Source organism: Molothrus aeneus, chromosome 18, assembly GCF_037042795.1.
Source record: "Molothrus aeneus isolate 106 chromosome 18, BPBGC_Maene_1.0, whole genome shotgun sequence".
Taxonomy (NCBI): domain Eukaryota; kingdom Metazoa; phylum Chordata; class Aves; order Passeriformes; family Icteridae; genus Molothrus; species Molothrus aeneus.
Genome location: NC_089663.1, coordinates 6440784 through 6462701, shown reverse-complemented (window position 1 = coordinate 6462701; position 21918 = coordinate 6440784). Strand labels below are relative to the sequence as shown.

The following is a 21918-nucleotide window of genomic DNA, read 5'->3' as shown; positions in this document are numbered from 1 at the left end:
CCTGGCTGCTTACAAACTGGATTTCCTGGGACTGGATCTTGCCCAGCAGACCATTGATGATTTAGATACCATTCCTAGGGAAGCTTGGATATAAAAGAACCTTCAAGATCATCTTGCTAGCTTCTGCAATAAGCAGGCCAGAAATCCCATGCAGGAAACCTGCCTGAAACCTGCTCTGACTGAATTAGACAAAAGGAGAAACAGGGTCAGTTTTGCTCTCTCCTGCCCATAATGTATCACCAATGCTGCTCAAGGGGGCTGAAGATGAAACAGAAAGAGGTTGGATTTTTGAATGTATTTATTTCACTGATCAATTCAGGTAGTAAACATTAATAATAATAACAATAATCATTTAATAAAATGGATATGTTTAAAAGGTTTCATTTTCTTTGTTCACAATGACAAAATGTTCAAACAGAAATTTACAAAAAAAAATAATTATAATAACCTAACAGATGGACAGGAAACATAGAGCCTAGGAATGGAGCAGGGGGTGAGGAAGGTGCATGGCAGGAGCAAGCCAGCATTAAAGCACAGCAGAGTTTGTGAGGAAGAGCAGGGAATGCCATTGCAGAGCACGAGTGGGAGCCCCTCCTTTGAGGGGAGGCATGCAGGGAGGCAGCAAGGACTGCACAGGCAGGACCAGCACAGCAGTGGCACACAAGGAGTTCATGCCATGGATCCATCCTGTCAGGCACAGGGGCCAAGATGTACCAACAGCCCCAGCTGCAGCCTGGGATAGCTGTGGGTGGGACACCATCCCTGCAGCCACTCACTCAGCAGGGCAAAGCTTGGCAGAGGCATGGGAATGTGCCAGGGGGTGCAGGGATTGTATGTGAGGCTGTGGAGGGTTGCATGAGGGGAGGTGTTAAATTACTTTCCTATCCACACTTCTCGCTGCCAGAGCCACATAAGCTCCCTGTGCTCAGGAGTCTCTTCTCCACTTACTGTGAGAATTGATGCCACACTCCTTAAATAAACAGATTCCTTAAATAAACAGATTCCACCTTCCAGGTCAGAATCTGACCCCCTGATGTCCCCAAAAATCAGTCTCTAATCCCTTTCCAAGCAGTCCCTAAATTCTGGCACTCAGGCCAGGGAACATCCTACGGACACATGATTTCAGTGGTACCACCACCCCTCTGTGGAAGCCATCTTTGGTGCCTCACTCCTGTGTGGTTTTTCCTAAATGCAACTTGAACCATCTTTGCCAGCTGGTAGCCAAAGGCTTCAGCTCTCTGTAGAGGACAGGTTTGTGACCCTTGACTTGATGCAGGAGGCACTGAGCTGATGGAGAATCCCCAGGTGGAGGGATGGGCAGATCCACCCTCAGCAGCCCTGCCTGTGAGCAGCGAACCCTGTGCTTTCACCAGCACACAGCACCTCTGTGCACAGCCCAGCAACAAAGGTGTCAGCTGCTCCATGTCCATGCTAAGGGGAAAAGCTCTCCTTTGTCTCCTAGGAATGAATCTGTTTGAAAGAGGAAAATCTCCAGGTGGACAGGGCTCATTTGCAACAGAACATCCTCCTCACCAAGATTAGTGTAAGAAAAGAGGGGACAGGTACTTCAAGATGTTTCCTTTTATGTCAGTACAGACAAAGCTGAGAACTCAGCTGTCCACCTTCCAGGAAAACCTGGAGGAAGCTCCTGTTTCAGGCTACTCCACTGCCCAAGTAAGCACATCATGCAGAGAAAGGTTATACTTCCTCTCAGGTGCCTCAGTCCTTCATGTTACTGAAGTCAAGCTGAATCCTTCTGCTCTCCTAGCATGGCACTGCCACTTATGAGCCCAAAATAAGGGAGCATGAAAAAAAACCATGAACATTGTTGAACGCTGCTCTTGCCTAACATACACAGTTCTGTGAAAGGGCTTCCATCCTTATTTTGTCCTTCCACACGGTGCCAGGGTCTCTCCCCTGCCCCTACAGCCCATGCACTGGCTAAGCAGAGTCTCTGTACAGTGAATAACTGGAACCAGCCAACCTACTCACCACCTGGACAAACCCTGACAGGGACTCTGAAGCCCCAGGGAGGATTCAGACAAATGCAGTGCCTAGTAACAGAACCTAGGGCCTGGCTATTCCTGGCCAACACTGAGCTTCCTACCCAGGGAGATCTACTGGGGAGATCCAGAGATGGAGGTACAGACACAAAAGGGGAGAGGGGGCAGAGGAGTCAGGCAAGGAGCAGAAGGGCCCAGCCCATGGCTGCAGTCCCTGGAGTCAGAGGGAAGAGCCAAGTGTCTCTCCCTCCAACAGCCCTGACTCCTGTGAGCATGGCAGTGTTGCTGGCGAGCCCTGCCCTGTCAGGCACATCACACTCCAGGGCTCTGCTCTGGCTGTACTCAAGTTAAAAATACTGCAGGAAGCAAGAACAGGACAGGAGCTGCTGCCCAAAGAGTGCTTTTATCTCTGCCCAGCAGACTCACCAGCCTTCCCAGCACTAGGGCAGGAAGAGCCAAGGAATAAGGAGGGGGAGAAGGGTTGAGTGCCTGGGGGAAGGGCAGGGGAGCAAGAGCCAAGCCTGCTGGGCTGTGCTCAGCCCCACTCAGTGACAGTCCTGCACCTGCCAGGCTGACCCAACACCTGCCCACACAGACTGCCTGCAGATCTCAGTACAAGCCTACAAATGTGCCCCTTCCCCCAGGAGAAGCCTGGAGCCAGCTATGTGCTCATGGGACTGCAAAGCCTGGGGCTAGGGGACAGGTCTGCATTTTGGGTTGGATTTCAGCCCTAGGGTTTCTACCCCCTCCAAAGCAGTCTTGGCAATTGCTCTGGATGCCACAGTGCTTTTCAGAGCAGACACTGAAGACACACTGCCGGTGATGACCAGAGCTAAACCATGAAACACCCTCACCCAGCTACTGCAGGGCCTTAGGGTTCCTCTACCAATGCCTCCAGCCTGCTGTGGGAGGCAACCATGGCAGGGAAAGTGCTCACTCCCATCACCTCCTTGCAGGCAATAGTCAACAACTCAACCTCTCTGCCAGAAAGATGTAACTGAGAACAGTTTTCTTGTAACCAGCCTCCTTGAGGCACTCAGTCTCTTGCTGTTCAGTGCAAACACCCTGGAGTTTTCTTGATAGGAAGAACAAAACCAACCAACTAAACAAAAAATCCATAAAAACCTGGACAGGATACCAGGCAATCATCAGGACTCCTGAGCAGGTCAGTGCACAGAGGAACCCCCAGCCCCAGTTCTCTGGGCCAGCACTGTCCCCAGGCTGAGAAGCCCAAGCAGCACAGGTCAAACTCACAGGAGGGTATGGCTGCCTTTACAATGCTTGTGCTGGCCCCAGACAAGGGGGACAGGGACAGGGCACAGCACCTCAGTTGGGAGTAAACACCTACGTGCAGTGACACAGATACTTTAAGTTTGTACACCAGAGAAACCAGGACTTTAAATACCAGAGCATTCCCAAACAAGAGATTAGTACATAGGAAAGGGGGATCTTTTTCTTTTCTTATTTTTTTAGGATGCCTTAGAGACGTCCCAGGCTAGTTTCTTTAAAAAAAAAAAAGGAAAAAAAGAAACAAAAGAATAATTATTAAAAAAGAAATACACATCAGTAAACTGTTAAGTGAACAGCCTCCTCCACAATCCAGCTGGTCAAAAAGCCAGCACTGCTGCTAATAAATTAGAGGGTGCGGGTGCAGCTCTTGCCCACAAGTCTCTATACAACAGGAAACCTTTTCTAAATGTTCACAGCTCTTGCCAGGTCTCAGGTGGTCACTGGGGGATCCCCTCTGCCCTCCAGGTACCTGCTTCTCACTGATCCTGCATCTGCTGCTGCATCTTCTGCAGCATCTCTTGCATCCGCCGTAACTGCAGGAGACACAGAAGAGAGAGTCAGAAAGGGACCGGTGGATCCACACTTGGCAGCCCTTGGAGCTGACAAGGGGATCCCTCAGGGGGTGTTAACTCCTGCCTGAGCACAGAGGCACCATGTCTGGGGTGGAAGGGAGCTGTGTTTCCCTGGCAGAGGAAGCCACAGCTTTCAGCCCTGTCCTCCACCCCAGGAGCCCACAGGGGGACACAGGAGTGGGAAGCCTCAGGACCACCTCTATGGGGCAACCCTGGAGAGACTCCTGGGATTCCAGCTCCAACATCCAGGAGGCACAGGCACAAATGGTACTCACCTCCTCATCCTTCATCTTAATCAGCTTCTCTGTCTCTGTGTCTGGTGTTGGGAGAGGCAGGATAGGAATGGGGCTTTCTATCCTGTTGTCCTGAGTCAGCTTGCTAGAGAGATGGAGAGAGGGGAAGAGCAGTCACTTGTGGTCCAGGATGGCTGGCTTTGGTGTCACCATACAATGACTGTCACTCCCCATGGTAGAGCCACCAGCAGTGCAGCATCACACACCCAACCAAGTGGAGGGGCTGTAGGGCAATCCAGTCCAGAGCTGTGGCATGCACTTGGATGGAGAATGAGACCTTCTGTTCAGCAGGTGGGAGGCATGAGACAGGCACAGCACAGCAGCCTTGCTCTGAGGGCTGGGGTGCCCATGACTGTAGGTAGGGGACACAGGAAGGAGAGGACTTTCTTTCAAATGACTGGAGCTCTGCGTACATGAGGAGGGAATGGTAGTAACCAAAGAAGTCTGGGCTAAAATTGGAACTTCAAGATGCCACTTGCACGTGTTCACCACTTGGAGTCACCATTGGCTCATTATTGAGAAAATTCCAGCCTTGGAGCTTAGGATCTCCTACCAAAATGACTCTAGAAATGGCCCTGTACTGGCTTTATGAAACTTGTTCACTGGCAAGGAACTAATCAGTACCAAACTGAAGCTTTCTCTAGGCATAGCAACCACTTTTTCGCTGTGCTTTTCTTTTAATAGACACACAGCCTAACTAAATAGCAGCTGTGACACTGTTCACCCAGCTCTAGCATTTAACATAGTTATTTTGGGACTCCATATACTTGCTGCTGAAAAAAACAGGCTTGTCTGCTATGCAAAAGTACAGGGATACAGTGTATGTCAGGAGAATGTGCCAACCTGCACGTTGGCACACATGCAGGTCTGCTCCTTGCTGAAGCACAGCCATTCTGCTCTGCAACGTGGCAGCACAGAGCTGCCCAGCCAGGGCTGGCAGGAAGTGAAGGGAATGGTTCACAACAGAGGAGCCAAGACCTACTTAAAGACAAATTTTTTCATCAGTATAGCAGTCATGGAAGAGAGAAAGAAAAGGAGAGGTCTCAAATGAGAAGCCTGTGAGTGTTCTCTCTTCTGTTTTCTGATCATTCTGACTAAAACCACAGAGCACCAAATGCAAAGGGAAGACAATGCAGAGAAATCTTTGAAGATGTCTTGTCTTACTAATTGCCTGAGCCCTGTTGTCTGAGAAACAGCAGCATCCCAAGGGTCATGCTATTATTTAGACATAACTACAGACCACAGAATGCATTCCTGTTTGGCAATGCACACAGCTATCCCTTGCCAGAGAGATGGCTTATCCCATTTTATTTGGCTGGATGTATTTCATCCACTGCTAGAAACAGCTCTTCAAAAGAATCTCCAGGCCTATTTCTTTATATCTGCATGAGGAATCCTCAGACAGGAATGTGGATTCTCAGAAGCATTCCTGCCTTGGGTTCAGGCTGTGGGAAACATGCTTGGATTTGCTATTTTAGTTCCCAGTGCCATTCTTGGAGGCTGCAGCCCAGCAAGTCCCCAGCAGATCCACAGCCTCCTGACCATTGGGCTGTTGTGAGAGCAACCCCAGCTCCACAGAGGGTGACAGACCCCTCCCACCAGAGGTGGGGACCCACCTGGTCATTTGCTGGATGCACTGAGCTCGGTAGTTCTCGTAGTGGACATCACAAGTGACGTCCTTCAGGTCGTGCATGTGTGTCCGGATCAGCATGTTCCGCAGCTTCACGAAGTCGCAGTGAGCCTGGTTTTCCACTGGGGAAGCAACAACGGGAGAGTGCTTGGATCTCACATCTCACCAGGCCTCTCCAGGGAGCCCCTTCTCAGCTCCTGGACACACAGACTGCACTAAAACCCTACCCCAGGGCTCCTTCCTCATTGTCCCCCACCACTGCCCTGGCACAGGCCTCAATGGTGCCCTGCACTTATCAACACTGAGGCCAGGCTGCTGAATGCACCACGTTCCCAGGACCTTTTCTGTGTAAAAGGATTAATTAAGCACATACAGCAGAGCCCTGAGAGAGGATCCACGTAATGGGATGTCACTGGGATGAACCGCAGTGAGCACAGCTGGTGCTGGAGGTAAATTGCTTGTCTGATCAGAATTTAGGACTTAGCAAAAGGCCCCTGTAGACAAAATCAGCCCCTGAGGGGCAAAGCCAAGAGCAGGCAATGGAGAGCTGAAAGAGCTGCTGTTGCCATGGGGAGCCTGGCTCCAGATGGTGCTGTGGGAAGCACTGTGCTGCTGTGATGATCTCTATTTGCCTCTCTGCAGGGCTGGGGAAAACCAGCTGTATCGGGCACAGGGGTTCACAAAGTTGATGCAACTGCCTCTGGAGCTATTGAGGGAGCAGAGCCAATAGCTGAGCAGCTCAAGCAGCCAGCACCAGCCCATGAGTGTAAACACAAGCTTTTGGGATTTAAAGCTGCAAAGTCTTAAAGCAACAAACCAGCACGGGCAAATCAGCAAAAGCCATTCCAGGGTTATTCTGCCTAAGAGCTTTATGAAATTTCTCCCTTTAGAAGGGAAGAAAGTTGGAGACAAACACTGTGCATCAGCACAGCCTCCAGCCCAGCAATTTCAGCACTTACAGGAGCAGCAGCAGAGGAGGGAGTGCATGAGGTTTTCTGATTGTTTGGCTGAGGGCAACAGCTTCACCCCAGAAAATAAACAGGCAATGCCCAGCCTGCCCTGCTTAATGAGAAGCCATGTCCTAGTGCACATTAAATCTTAGGCATTCATTAATTCACAGTGGAGCCTCTCTTCCTCAGTCTGCAATGGGAGGGTTACTGATACACTTCCAGTAACACAGACCTCCCGAGCCAGTCCCAGTGCCTCTGTCTCTACCCTATCTTGTGCCAAAGGTGGCACAGACAGTCCCAGCTCTCCCCTGCCATCCCTGCTGGAATGCCTGTCTGTCCTTGCCCCTCCTCCCAGTGCTCCCAGGCTCCCTGCTTACCTTCCACAATGCCCCAGGGGTAGAGCCGTCCCCGGACCCGCTGGCCTTTGGCCTCCACCACGGTGTTGCTGCCGATGACAGCGAAGGGAGCGCTCTCCTGGAATGAGAGGCACCGCTGAGCCCAGCTCAGCCCATGGATCCCTGCCCCAGGGGCCAAGCTCAGGCACAGCAGAACAGCAGGAGGAAGGTGCTGGTAGGAAAGGACATCCACATGTGCCACAGAGCAGGGTGCCACAACCCAGTTGCAGAGAAAAGCCGAAAGCACTGGGATCTACAGGCAGCCTAGTTCCCAGCCTGAGCTCAGCTGTCCTGAGGGAAGCTGTGTCTCTGCAGGTGCCTGCATCCCTTCATTAAGGGGAAGCTCTACAAGGAAGCCAGAGCAAAGAGGCTGGGACACCAAGCAAGTGGGACAATGAATGCCAAGAGCAGGAATGTACAGACCATGCTCCTCTCTGCTCAGAAGGGAGTCAAAGCCCATTGCCCCCCTCTGACAGGAGAAACAAGGCCATAGTGCATGCACACACAGGCTTGGGAGGCAGTGAGGAGTGGGCTGCTGGGGCCTCCAGATATGCCTCTATGTTGTGTCCCCCAGTGCAACTAATGTGCCACAGTGGTGTCTAATCACTCACAAATCTCTCCTCCTTGCTGATGGCATCACCCACAAACAGGGGCTCAGAACTGCTGTACCCAGCTTTCATATTAAACACACAGGCTGGGCCAGATGGAGGAAAGACTGACACTGCCTGGAGGGAGAGCAGAAGGGCTGTGAGTTCATGCCACACTTGACTTCATGGCACCAGCAAGGACATCAGCACCTTTTCCAGGCCATCTGCCACATGAGCCAAGGCTGTTCCATGGGTAGCAGTAGCACAGGCCTTCAGCACAAGCAGGGCAGCTCTGGCTTCTTCTGGACTGACCCACAATCCATGAGCCTGATTCCCCAGACCCTGCTGAGCAGATTCCTTACCTTCAGCTCTCTGTCTTGCTGCTTGAACTCCTCATCTTCATCAGAGTCACACTCAGGAAACTGATACACTTTAATGCCAAATTTGTCGATCTCTTCCCGGATCTATGTCCATGCAAAACAAAAGGAAGTAAAACTGAACAATACAGAAATGCTGGGTTTGTTCTATTGTGCTACCATGGTTTGCTATAGCCTACAGATGGCAAAAGGATTTGATGTTTCTTCTACAGTCAACCTCTCTGCTGAGAGCAGGGCACAGCTGCAGCTGTATGTGCAGATACTGTGTGTGTGTGTGTGTGTATACACACAAACATGCTGTACAGACACATAAATACATATATGTCTATCTGCATATATATATATACATACACAAACATGCTGTACAGACACATAAATACATATATGTCTATCTGCCCTCCCACCTCAGCTCATCCCTGCCACTACTTCAGGTATAACCCTGTACAGAAGGAGCATCTCACCCTCTCCTTCAGCTTCCGGATCTCGGAGGGGATCAGGCAGTCGGCTTTGGCAATCAGGGGCACAATGTTCACCTTCTCATGCAGAGCCTTCATGAACTCAACATCCACAGGCCTCAGCCTGCAGCAGGGATGAGGGACACTGTTAGCAAGGATACACTGGGCAGCTCCCCCTCCAGCCTCTCTCACCCACCCAGCACAAAGGGAAAAGGCCAGCACTGTCACAAGAGCCTGCAGCAGCACTGGGACAGTCCTCAGCTGGGGCTGCACCTCCAGGAAAGCTCTCTCCAATTTTAGCTGCTGAGTGTCTCATACAGACACTGGCTAGGTATCTGCTCCCTTGCAGGCCAAATACTGCCCGGGCCACAGCCTGGGGTCTCCCTCCAGCTGTCCTGTACCACAGGCAGCCAACACAGTCCCTTCAGCTGCTCCAGGCTAGGCTGACACATGAGCCAGCAAGGGGCAGGGACAAAAGGCAGCTTAAAACTCCCTTTCCTACATATCAGTCCAGCTTAGCTAGATGGAAATATACAAGTCTGCATGGCATTATTTCTCCTGATTTTCAAATCAGGTTGTAAGGCCTGAGGGAAATCTGCTCTGTCTGTTCACAGGCTGTCTGTCCTGCCAGTGAGGGGAAGGGAGTGCTGTGATGCTTAGCAGAGGGAGAACATCCAGACAGTTCCTTTCCTGTGCAAACAGCCCTGGCAGTGTACAAGCTGCTACAGGGCAATCCTGGGGCACAAGGGTCTTCCCTCTGCACTGAGTCACCCCCCAGGCCTGGAGTGTGGGCTCTCACCCGTGCCCAAAGGGAGAGATGAAGTAGAGGCAGCAATGCACTCGGTTGTCCTGGATGTTCTTCCGGTTCAGGCCACTCTCATCACGGAAATACTGCTCAAACTGCTGGTCAATGTAGTCAGTGATGGGCTTCCAGCTGGGAAGGGCAATTCAACCAAAACAAATTCATCAGTAGTGTCTCCTGTCTCCTAATGCTGTGAGGTCAAGGACTAAAAGGAAGGCAGCAGTGCCCTGCTCACCACTCAGTGTTGTTAACAGCATCTCCAAAACCTGGTGTGTCCACTATGGTCAGCTTCAGCTTGACACCCTTCTCCTCAATGTCCACTGTGTGCTTGATGATCTCCACTGTCTGGTTGATCCTCTCTTTGAACAGGAGCATGTGAGTTAAAGCCAGACAGTAATGCTGGGGATCCCCACTACACCCATGACAAGCCAGCTCCCTTTTACCACTGAACACAGGGAGTAACATAGGTTTCAAAAACCCCAGATCATGCTCTAAGGAGCCTCAGGAGGGTGGTACTGCAGGGGTCAGCAGCAGGCAGACAGACTCCAAGAAGATACAAAAAGCTCTGAAGTGCCTGTAGCCCAGCTGTTCTGAACATTTTGTCCAGTCACTGGGGAAGGGGAATCCTTACCATACTCCAGCATTCAAGAACAAAAGACAAACCTCAATATCTCATCCCAAACATCTCATCCCCAATAGCTCATCCCAAACAGCTGCTCTGCAGTTTCATCTTCCCTTCAAAGGACAGAAGAGCCCTACAGCCAAACTGTTTTTGCTCAATTCTAGTGCCTTAGCAAACACAAAGGAGAGCAAAGCCAAACAAGAGGGCTGGGATCCAGCCAAGCTTGTAGCTGCTGCTGGAGCAAGGAACCAAAGTGCCAGTCCTTAGGACAGTCCCATTCACCCTGCTTTGCCCCCAACTTACCCTCTGCATTGAGGAGCTTTCTGTCTTTGTAGAGGTCTGTCAGGAACAGGCTATTCACCAGCGTGGATTTGCCCAGACCCGACTCTCCTAATTGACAGAGCGCAAAGGGGAGGAGAAATAAGCAAGCAACATGACACACTAATTGACTTACAAATGAAACTTTGAACAAGGCTTTGAATCCTGAGCCAGAGGAAGCAAAAGAGACAAGCTGTCAGGAGCTGTTTATTGGCACTACATTTTTCCAGTAGTGGAAAGACTTTTGCTGCAAGATGTCTCAATCCTTGTAAAAATGTGATCTCCCAGCTCCCCATTCTTCCTCTCCTTCCTTTCCCTTGTTCCCTGTTCAGCCCAGAGCCTTCACCACCCAGAGCAGTCACTGTTGGAGGAAAAGCTTGCTCGAGTGGGTTATGAGGGGTCAGGAGGGGCCTGTTCCTCCTGGGGGAATTGAAACAGGCTGAGGAGCAAAGCAAGGCCTGAGAGAAGGACCAGAACAGAGTGAGGGGAGGGTCCAGGTGCTATGGAAGCACCTAAGGGAAGTGAGGAGAGCTGGCTTCCCCCACATCCCCACCGTGTGGCCCAGCCACCTCCATCCATGGGCAGTCTCACCTGCAACCATGAGGGTGAAGTCGAAGCCCTTCTTCACGGATTTCCGGTGCACCTGGTTGGGCAGAGTGGCAAAGCCCACGTACTGCTTCTCATGGTCCTGTGGGGCAGAGGTGGATGGCAGCAGGTCAGAGTGTGCCACCTCTTCTCCCTGAGCCTCACACAGTGACAGGGAGTGGGACTCAAAAAGCCCCTGGGGCAGAGCCAAGGGCTGGAGGAGAGGTGGGTCCCTGTCCTGGCAGCAGCGCAGGGCAAGGCACACACCTCCTCTGGGCTTAGGGACTTGGCCCTTCCCACAGGTGGGCACAAAGGGACATGTCCCAGGCACAGCCCTGCTTGGCTGCTCTCCCAGCAGCTTCCCAGCACAGAGAGCACAAGGGAAAAAGCACATCCCACCATTCCCACCAGAGAGCTGACAGACAGCCTTCCTAACTCGGCTTCATCTGCACAGTCACAGGCTCCGTTCACAGCAGGGTCACCAAATGCCACTTCTCCCCAGGTCATTTCCACATCCCTCTCTCCAGAGGCACGTGTGCTACATGATGGAGAGCTCTGTAATTAGCACCCTGGGGCTTGCACAGTCCTGAGCCTTGTCTAGAGGAAGGTACAGTGGCTCAGCTTCTGCTTGACCTGAGAGAGGATTATTTCTTGCTGTGTCACAGCCACTCCTGGCTGAATAAGAGGAAATCCTGAGTAATCTCTTGTGTTATTTCTGAAGACCAAAGTTCAAGGAGCATGGGAAGTGGAAGGATGTGGAAATATTGATAATAGAACTAAGATGATTTTGGTGAGGATATTACTTTTAGTATTACTGGAGTGTTACCTACCACCCAACCACCCCCAAGACAGAGCCCCTTGTCACTGAGTGTTCCCTCACAGCACAAAATCCACAGGCACCTCACAAGCATAGCACATGCTCTGTACAAGCACACTAAGCCATTCACAAATGCCTGAGCTAGAGACACCATAGACTCTGCATTTCACTGAATATAATCATACCACTGGTATTCACACCACAGACACATCCAAGGAGCCAGGAGTTCCTCAAAACTGGCCCTAGCTCCTACTCCATGGATGCCTTCAAAGACATAACTGTCCTCACCCATTCTCCAGGCACAGCAGGGAGCACCTCTGTTCCTAAGTTTAACTGTCTCCATTCCTGAGCAACACACTCAAAGAAATACAAAATATGATCCACATTTTGTGCCAAGCTTAGGGCAATGCTGACTTGCACCTATTTCCACACTGCAGGTGGGCAACGTCATTCCCAAGCAGCTCTCTACAGCTGCATGTCCACCTGTGTGAGAATCCCTGGGCATCCTCAGTCTGACAGACTGCAAAGTTCCACTGGGGACACTGATCAGGGAAGAGAGAGTCTCCTCCTCCCAATTTATGGCTGCTCTGGAGCTGCCCACTGAAATGGAACAGATGTGGCTGATGGCCATGGTGGCCCAAGGACTCTGTCCTTTAGCATTGTCACTGCCTTCCAGCAATTGAGGTTTGGTTTGGATCTGAAACTTGGTCATTTTAGCCCTGAGTGATTGTGGGTTCTGATCTCCCTCACCTCCCATAGCTGAAGCAATGTTGTTTCACCACCCCACAGTCCAGAAGGCAGGAAAGGACAGAGAAAACTAAATTAAAGAAATGGGGAGAATTAAGAGAGCACCCAAAGTGCTCCACTGCAGCTGTAATGGCTGATCTAAGAGGCAGTGACATCCCAAGCAGCAGCAGGACCCCGGGTGATGAGTGATGGCAGCTCTGATGAGCTGCATGCAGCAGAGCAATGCCTGCCTGGGGGACATCACAAACCGCCACCCAGAGGGCTCAGCAAAGGGCAATGAGGTGTGCAAAGCAGAGTGAGAAATGTGATAATGGCAAGGTCACAAAAACAAGGAAGAAGATTCTGCTTCCAGCCTCTGTCTGAGCACCAGAGCTGTCTCCCAGCTGCTTCACTTCCTGGTCAAACACATCCATGAGCACAGCCAAAGCGGACACGTAACAGCCAGCTCCTCACAGTAAAAGGTCCAGTGTTTCCCAGCAAGCACCACAAACATACAACATACTTCCCTTTTGTGCTTCTCCTGCCCTGATCTTTACCAGACTTTGGAAAGACAACGATCACCTGCTCTCTCCAGTGATCTGACATGTGAAATAGTACTAGTAATGTGCTGATGAAACCATGGCTGAAGCTTGGGGTGTGTTTCTCTTGTTTTGCTTGGGTTTTAACCTAGATGACTAAGGGCTGACAATGGAGACACTGGGGAGCTGTGCTCTGGTGCAACTCCACTTACTTCTGCCAGGTGTAACTGGCTGAACCTGATCTCTCATTTCTGTTCAGCCCAACAAAGGGAGCATGGATTTGCTGTACCTCTGGTTGCCTCCCTATAGCTCCATGGAATCATGATATTCAAAATGAGCAAATCCCAGCTGGTGCAGGACACTGCCCTTTACCCATGACTCATGTAGTCATTTCCCTTACAAAAGGGAAGGTCAGTGCTGAGTGCAATACCAACAGAAGAGCTTTCCTCACTATGGGAGGCAGCCACACCTGTGAGGGGAAAAACCCTGTCCCCAGCCATGTCTCCCTCTGACCAGCCATGGACACACTGCAGAGCCCTGTCAAGGGTGAAGGCAAGAGACCCAAAGTGAGTTGTGAGGAGGGATCCCCTTCTTGTAACAGCCCTCTCTCAGGAGCAGCAGCGTGGTGTCTGCACCAGCCTTTACTTGTGGTTCTGCAGTGTGTCCATGGCTGGTCAGATGGATGTATCACCACCTCTGCCAGCATGGCAGCATCAATATGGCACTTAAAGGAGCCCAAGTAGCCTCCTGAGCCTGGTGTGTGCCTTGCTCAAAGTACTACACCACTCACCCCCTCCAGGTACTACCTGCAGAGCAAGCATGCATGGGGTGGAGAGGCTGGGAGGGCTACTGCCAGAGACAGGGGGCTTTCTGGGTTATGAAAAGCTAAAATCCATTAGTTAGATGAGAGGCTTGGATAGAGGGAGTTCCTAAATGCAACACAGCCTTGTGCTCTTGACCCTCACAAGCCAGGTCCCATCAAGCTGACAAAAGCCAGGACAGCTGGTTCCTGCACTGCGCTTCCCTTGCCAGCTCCAGCTGTCAGGAAAGGGCCTTGGCCAGCCAAGCCAGCAGCACTCTGGCACAAGGAGCCCCTCTCCCACTGCCTGCTCCACGCTGCTGCCTTTGTTCCCACTGACATCCTGCAACCACGTGCCTGGGAACGTGCCCCACACCACCACAGAGGCCACGAAGAGCTGTGGCCAATCTTTGGGACCCTATCACAAACCAAAGCACCCCAGGCCAAGAAAAACTCTCCCTTGGCACCTGCTTGCTGGTTCACCAGACATTACAGCAACATGTCACATCCTCACATCCTCTAACACCCGGCCGAGGTGGCCAGGGCTCCCCTTGCAGCCAGTGCTCTCCCTGGGAGTTCAAGCCAAGCAACAAAGCCCTGGGTGGGCTCAAGCCCTGTTCATGCTGGAGGCGTAGAAACCCTCAGGATGTGTTGCACAGAGGAGAAGCTGTCCTGGTACTGAGGCGTTCACAGGGCTGTCTGCACCTCCCAGGCAGAGTACAGCCTCCATCACTGCTGTCCTTCCCTCACCTCTCTGCTGGATGTGCCGTTTTAGCCAACCCAGATCTCACGTGACTTCATTCAGCCTGGGGATAAAAGGGGCCTTGCTGGGTATATTCAAAAGGGCTAAAATTAAACATCATGGGACCACAGCAAATTTGAAGAATGATCCGTGTCAAGGTCTGGAGCAGAAATGACGGAGCTGTGCTAGGACCCTGGTGCCTCTGCCTCCTCAGGGGGAAGGGGCCCTCTCGGTGTCACAGCCTTCAGCACAAGCCATCCAGCTCCCTCCCAGGCAGCCCTTCCTCCAGCCTGTCCCCTCCGGCCAGGCACGGCCGCCACATCCGCGTCTGCACGGACCAGCACAGCCCAGCCCGGGAGGAGAGGCAGAACATTTGCTTCCTTTCATTGCAGAAAGCTGCATAAATTCACAACACAAACAGCCCCCGAGGCATCTGCCACGGACATCTGCTCCTCGGGCCTGGGGCTGAGCACAGGAGAATCGGCAAAACCACTCGGCCACCAGCATTCGCTGAAGAGAAAGAACGCGGCCAGCAAAGCACAGCATTAACACTGTTAATTAATACAAATCGGAGTGCGTGTGGGCATACATAGCGCTGCTGCCCTGAGCCTCCCCATGCACGCACACGCCATTCAGGCAGGGAATCACTGCATCGATAACCGCACAAAAGCGCCGCGCATCTCCCCGCGGCCCCTCGGCCCCGCTCCCCTCCTTTCTGTGCCCGCCGTCCCTCCCTTACCGGCGGCTTCCCGCTCCTCTGCTCCTCAGAGGTCTCATCTTGTGCTGCGCGCGTCTTCTCGGGCACCATCCTCCCCCCTCCTGTCCCCGCTGCTCCCCGGATCGCGCAGTGCTATAAATACATCCCTGTACCTTCAGCTTGCCCGGGTGGCTTCGCTGTGCCTGCGTGCGGGGAGACAGCAGCCGCTCCACTAACCGCTCCTGAATAATGATCGAATCCATAACCGCGGCTGGCAGGACGGACGGACAGCCACGGCGGGCCAAGGGAAAAAACCCCAACCCATGTGTTCCTTCCCAGCCTTCGCTAAATCCATGCGGCAGCCCCCCCGCCTACGCGTGCACACACACGCAGGGCTGGCTCGGCTCGCCTCGGTGCCGAGGAGGAGAGCCGAGGAGAGGCGAGGAAAGGCGAGGAGGCTCCCAGGCAGCTGCCCGGGATTTCCTGCCTCCGCCTGTGCCGCGGGAGGAGCCTGCCAGCGAGGACAGGACAAAGGCCACCGCGGCCGCAGGCCAGAGGCTACGTCTCTGCCCCGCCAGTGTCCCGCGGAGAGGCTGCGCACGTACCGGATGCTGTCCCTGCCATCACTCTGACTCCGTGTGACAGATGGGCCTATTCAGCTGCAGGATTTCTTACGTACCCTGCCTGATGCAGCCCAGACAAAGGTTTGCTGGAGGAAACCTGCTCTCAGCAAAAAAGTGCTGCCTCTGGCTGTGTGGGTGAGGGTCTCAAGAGTCCACAAAGCCCCCAAAAAGCAGGGTTCAAACATAACCCCCAGATCGCAGTCCTGGTTGACGTGGCTCTGTCCTCACGTGGTGCAGGCTCATCTCTTGTATAGTCCAGGCTCTATTGCAGCCTCATCTCTGAATCCAACTGGAATAGCAGCAGATGCATTCTGGATCTTACAGCAACCATTCAAGCTCTGAAGATGTTTCAGAATAAGGAAGTATCTGTGTGTTCATTAGGCAGAAGAATCCAACCCAACAACAGCCCAGCACACCAAAAAGTTATTCAAATCTCACATCTGGGTTCTGAACCTTCCTATAAAATACGCCTTCCAGCTTTTCTGTGCAGCCATAGAAACTGAGCAGGAATTTATATTAAACAGACAAAAGCTCCTAATTTCATATAATCACATCATTCTGGGAACTGGGGGGTTAATACCACAGCCTGTATAATGAAGTGACAATACCACAGCATGTATAATCAAGTGACAGGAGATGACAGCACTGGTGGTGCTGGAGGAACCTGTCCCTTGCCTCACGGGTTCCTGAGCAGCTTTCTGCTCACCAGTGGGAAGGACACAGGCTGCAGCCATACTCCTGCCTTACTCTCAGCCAGAGCTCCTGCTGCTTCTCTGGGATCTGCAGGGCTCCAGCAGTGACTCCATAGAGTGCCAGACCAGCAAGGCCTGCCCTGGTCACCTTGGGCCACAACCCAGGGCCTCCACCATGTACCCCAAGTCTGGCTGACACCAGGGTCTATTATAAGGTACTGAGTCACTATAAGGTCCAGTGGCCTCAAGTCTGGGAGCAGCTGTGAGTGTGCACATGAAAGAAGAGGGGAACCCCCCCCAGTGTTTTATCTGCACTGCCATCCTATAAGCTGATGGAGGGTGATGTCAGAAGTCAAAGGCACAAGGTCCTAGAGGCTGATAAAAACAAATGGAGGAGAACTGGGAAACACTCCCAGAGCAGGAAAACCTCTGCCATACAACAGCTGCCATACCACATGCATGAAAACTTTCTCCAAACCACCCTACTCTGCCAGCAGCATCCTTAATTACACCACTGAGTTTTGTTCCCAGTTGTTTCCATGGGTAGCAGTCGAGCAGAAGGCCTGGACTGAGATCCAGGTGTGGCAAGAATTGCCACTGCTCAGAACACATCCCTCTGCTGCATTGTTCCATTCCCCAGGGAGCTGACAGCCCTGCATTGGTCTCCTTGCCCAGTGGTAGGTGAGGCCATGCTCACAACACCTCTTCTTCCTCCTAGATTCACCTAATCCTCATTTTCCAGGACTGGGGCACTCTTCCACCAGGGTCTGGAACAGGCACATGACTGAGGAGCAGTGACAGCACCACACTGCCTGCACTGGGCAGCAAGAGCAATGGCTTGTGGCACACCCAAGGTGCATCCAAACCTTCTTAAGATAACAGGAGGTTTCACTAGTCCTTCCACACCATAAACCACAACAGCTGCAAGCAAACCTTCTCCAACTCCCATGAATTCTCATGGCTTGGAAAACTCTTGTCTGAGTACCACAGGCCACATGGCCACCAACCACAAGCATCTTCCAAAGGCACATGGAGACATGCTGTGTCCCCACCAGCCCACTGCACCAAATCAGAACATTCTTTTGGGCTGGGATCACAGATGAAGTCAAGAATTATTTGGTTGTGACGAAACCACAGTGTTGTTCATGGCCCCAGGAGCTGTGCTGACAGTGCAGAGAGGAACAAGGAACGACTGTCTCCTGAGTGCCTTGAGCTCTCACACATCATACAGGCTCTCAGCACTGGCAGCCAGGGAGGAATTCCAGTCAGAAGGCCATGCCTGACAACTCAGAGAACAGATCAGGAAAAGAAACAGAAGAGTAGGTCTTGGCTACAGAGACCATCTTAAGACTGAGTGGCCAATGCTATGGTTTCCAAAATGCTGAAGGACATTCAACTGCTCTCAGCCTCTCCTGTCTGTCCCAGAGACAGGAGAGATGCTCATCTGGCATCCTCAGAGTCACCAAACCATAAATGACAGACTCCTTTGTGTCCCTCAGATGTGCCGTGTGACACACCCAGAGCTGTTGGCTCAGGCTGATCTGTGTCCAAACTTCCCAAAGAGAGCCAAGCCAATCTTGTTTTGCCCCTGTCCTTTCTGATCACAATCCTCTTTCCATACAGCCCCTAGAAATGCCCAGTGCAATTCCTGGCCTGCTCCTCCAACAAGAAATCTGATGTACATAATCCTTAAAAGAAAAAAGACAGAGGACATCTTGTGAAGCATGCAGCAGAGCTCAGCAGGGAAAAGCTTGGCATTTCCAGGACCTAGAGCAAATCCAAAGTGTTTTCTTCCACTGGCACCTCTAAGTTCCTCTCCAGGCAGCAGCTTGGGGGTCAAACTGGCTGCAGGATCCAGGTTTCTGAATGTCAGAGCAGACAACCCCAACCTGCCCAGCCCCAACCTGCCAAACAGTCAGCAAGGGCAACACAGACTTGGGGTGCACCAAGTCCTTCCCACCTACAGACCAGCTCTTTGTCAAACTGTGACAGCAGAGAAGTCCTCCACCTGCAGGGGAGCTGTTTCCTGGCAGAGGTGCTGTGGCTTAGGGACTGCAGTGCTCAGGCTCCATCCTTGGAGCATATCATGGAAGGAAAAATCTTCAGCCTGATCGAGACAGATGCTCTTGAGCAGCACAGAGCAGGCAACAGGGTCCCACCAGGGATGCATCCAGCCAGCCTGGCCTGCATGGAAGAGTGGTGAAACTGCTTATCTATGGCTTGGCAGGGTCACACAGTCACGTAATAACAGCATTTATGTGTCTTCCTCTGAAACATCTAAGCTATTTTCAGTATTCCCCACAGAAGGGAAGTTTTCTCTCTGGCTGTTTTCTAGGACGAAGGGAAGGGCAGTTCCAGAGAAGCTGTTTGCTCAAGCTGAACAGGAGCAGCAGCAGGCAGCAAACCCATTCCCAGCTTGGACCAGGGCAATGGAGGATGAGGTACAGCCAATATCCTCCATGCAGGTGCATAGCTGGGAACCTCCAGGGCTCAGTTACCACCTTATTCTCCTGCTGCCTCCTCTCCCACTATAGTGAGCATCAGTGCTGACTTCAGACAGATGAATCTCATGGGTATTGCAAGGTCTGAACTCTGCTGCTCCATCACCAGCAGAGCTGCACACTCACCCTGAGGCTCCTGCTGACCTGATCCAAGGGAAAAAAGCCTTGCTGATCTAAACTCTGATGAATAATTTAACTTCAAACTTGCAAGCAAGGCTCCATCTAAGTGGCTTCTGGGAGCATCAGAGCCCTGACTCTTTAGCCAGGTTTCATGCTGTGATGATCAGCAAAAAGCAAGATACCAGACAAGAATTGCAGAAATCCCAAAGCACAGGATTAATCCTCTGTATGTTCAGTGCCACCAGCATAATCTGCACAGCAGCCAGATCTCATGTTTTCTTTTACCTATCCCACAGGTCAAACTTTTAATTTCCGCTCAAGGATCACTGCTGCTTTGGCACATAATCCCTCCAGAAATGTATCAAATTCTATTTCAAAGGTATTTATGCTCCCTGCTTCCTCTTGAAGTGCCTCGTGCTTCCCAAGAAGCACTGTGTGACTCATGCCATGCCTCCACTTCCAGCTCTTAAAAAGGAGCCACGACCGTAATTTGCCTCCTGTTTGTTTAAACCCGTGACTTGCTCTGGAGCGAGTTCACAGAGCTTCTCGCACCCAGCTCCTCATTTAGGATAATCTGCACGATAAAACAAACTGGGCAGACGTGGAGCTGGCTGGATGTCAGCCCCTCGGTCGCTGCCCGGATGTGTCCCCGCAGCCCCTCGGTCGCTGCCCGCTCCTGTCCGCGGGAGGAGCCGCGCTGCGGTACCGGAGCGCTCCGCGCGAGGGAGAAGCCGGAGCACGCAAGGGCCGGGTCCGAGCGGGGAGAGCCCCGGCGGCTCCCCTGGCCAGGGCCACACGGAAATCGACGTACAGGGCAAACCTGCCACCCTCCCTGCTTCCTCCGATTTCGAACATATTCCTTAGCACAGGACAGAGGTTTCCAAATTTAGTCTGCTAAGACAGAAGGAGAAACCGGGTGGTGCAAGAAGGTCTGCGGCAGTCTCGGCACTACTGCTGCTCATCTCTCCCTCCGATTCACCCTCCAGCTCTGCAGCACAGATCAGACTTAAATAGACGCCCGGCCTCTCAAAGCTACAGCTGGGAAAACCAGGGAGAGGTAGAGCAGAACCCTGCCAGCCCTGGGAAGCCAGGAACAACAGTGTTTGGGAGACAAACAGGTACACATTCCTCTGGGGCACAAAAGCTGGCTGGGCTGAGAGCAGTTTGGTGAAGAGGATGGAAAAGAATGGTGACTTATCCTCTGCAATGGAAAGGCACTGCTTCTTCCAGCTCTCAGGTTCTCCATCCAAATGACAAGAACATCAGTTTTGGAAGTTCTTGGTGCATGTTAACATACATGAATAGGAAAAGGGTGGGGACAGGATCCTACAGAAGGTGCAGTTTAAGTTACAGGTAGTGGTCCCAATCCTGCGATCCTTACTCACCGAGTAGTCCCTTTGCAATAGAGACGACTGCTCACGTGAGTAAGGGATGCAGGATCAGGCCTGTCTACCAAAGAGGCTGAATCCTGAACTGGAGAGGAGCATTGTGAGACACCTATGCCTGGTCCAGCAGGAGATAATCCAAGGGCATCACAGGGGAAGACAGTCCAGGCTGGGGCACCACACGTGGAAACAGCACACTGGGCACAGACCATGGAGAGCAAGGTAGTGGACAACAAAGACGCTCCACTCAAGCAGAAATTCTCCTGATTCATTCCCAGTTCACCCATCTCATGGATACTCCCAGGTCTGCAAGGAGATCTTTCTTAACCCTGCTGTCCTCCCAGCAGACTCCCAAAAACGTTATTGGGAGAATGAAAGCCAACTGTCCTGGAAGAATTCTCAACCTTATTTCCACCTACAATTAACATAACTTTAGGAGTAGTTGATGCCCACAAGAGAGGAGAATAAGCCCACTCAGCTCACCAAATAATTTTTAATTCCATTAATTAAGGGGGAAAAGTCAGCTCTCTATAGCAAATTTCAGTTCTGGGAGGCACCCAAGGAGACAAAAGCTGGCCTCAGACTGTGTGAGCAATAACCCCGAAAAGCTGCACAGAACAAAGAGGTAGAGGCACCTTCTCCTTCCTAGGGGAGGTCTCCTGCAGGTCCCTAATGAAGGACTCAGACACCCAGGCTCCAGCCACACACCCTCCCTCCCTGCTGTCAGCTGCCTCTGCACACTCAGTAACATGAAGCAGAGTCCTTGTGCACCTTGAGGCAGCAGAGGCACACAGGGACCTTCCCCTTCCTTCCCACTCTCACCCCGGGGCTTGCGGCCCCAGCCCACCTGACGGAGATGAGCCTGCTGAGAGGGAGCCATGCACTCACCCTCCTCCCTTTGCACCAGGACGGCTCTGCCTTGCTCCACCTCCTTCTCCACACAACACAGCTGTACCTGGCTGTGAAGGGCTGTCCCTCAGAGCCCAGCATGGGCCAGTGTTCCTGGAGGAAGCATCTGTGTGCCTTCCAGTCTGCCCCAGCTCTCTGGGATGTGTGCTGGACCATCTGCTATCCCACAGGGGTCCCCCAGGAGCCTGTTTCCCAGCCCCACCATAAAAACAGTCTGCAAACGTCACTGCCCACATCAGCCTGCCCAGGGCTGGGCCCTGTGTCAGGACTAGCATCTGTCTTTGCAGATGGATAATTAGATTCCCTTTCCATTTCCTTTCCCCTCCTGATGGTTTCTCTGGCTGGCAATTCCCCCGCAGCCCTGCACAATCCAGCAGCATTAGTCAGAAGGAAATTTTGCTCCCTTCCTCCCCAGGATGTTGTTCTTGGTTCAATATGAACAGCAGAATGAGCTGCATGATGATTGGAGTGCTTCATTGCAGTAGCATT

General features: G+C 52.2%; 1 protein-coding gene across 4 annotated transcripts in view; it reads right to left on the bottom strand.

The window, feature by feature from the left end:
• Positions 1–280: 280 nt before the first annotated feature.
• SEPTIN5 (septin 5) overlaps positions 281–21918 on the bottom strand; it is a 42186-nt gene continuing 20548 nt past the window's right edge. For 2 of the 4 annotated variants that reach the window (XM_066562532.1, XM_066562531.1), the window contains exons 2-11: positions 10886–10982; positions 10280–10366; positions 9590–9713; positions 9352–9486; positions 8559–8676; positions 8083–8184; positions 7116–7212; positions 5775–5910; positions 4141–4243; positions 281–3826 (exon numbers count right to left, since the gene is read on the bottom strand). In XM_066562532.1, the coding sequence (XP_066418629.1) occupies positions 3770–3826; positions 4141–4243; positions 5775–5910; positions 7116–7212; positions 8083–8184; positions 8559–8676; positions 9352–9486; positions 9590–9713; positions 10280–10366; positions 10886–10895 (969 nt within the window). In that variant the 5' untranslated portion in view covers positions 10896–10982 and the 3' untranslated portion in view covers positions 281–3769. Of the gene's footprint in view, positions 3827–4140; positions 4244–5774; positions 5911–7115; positions 7213–8082; positions 8185–8558; positions 8677–9351; positions 9487–9589; positions 9714–10279; positions 10367–10885; positions 10983–15241; positions 15343–15372; positions 15592–21918 lie in introns of those variants that run through there. The other 2 variants (XM_066562528.1, XM_066562530.1) reach the window with 2 other exon arrangements.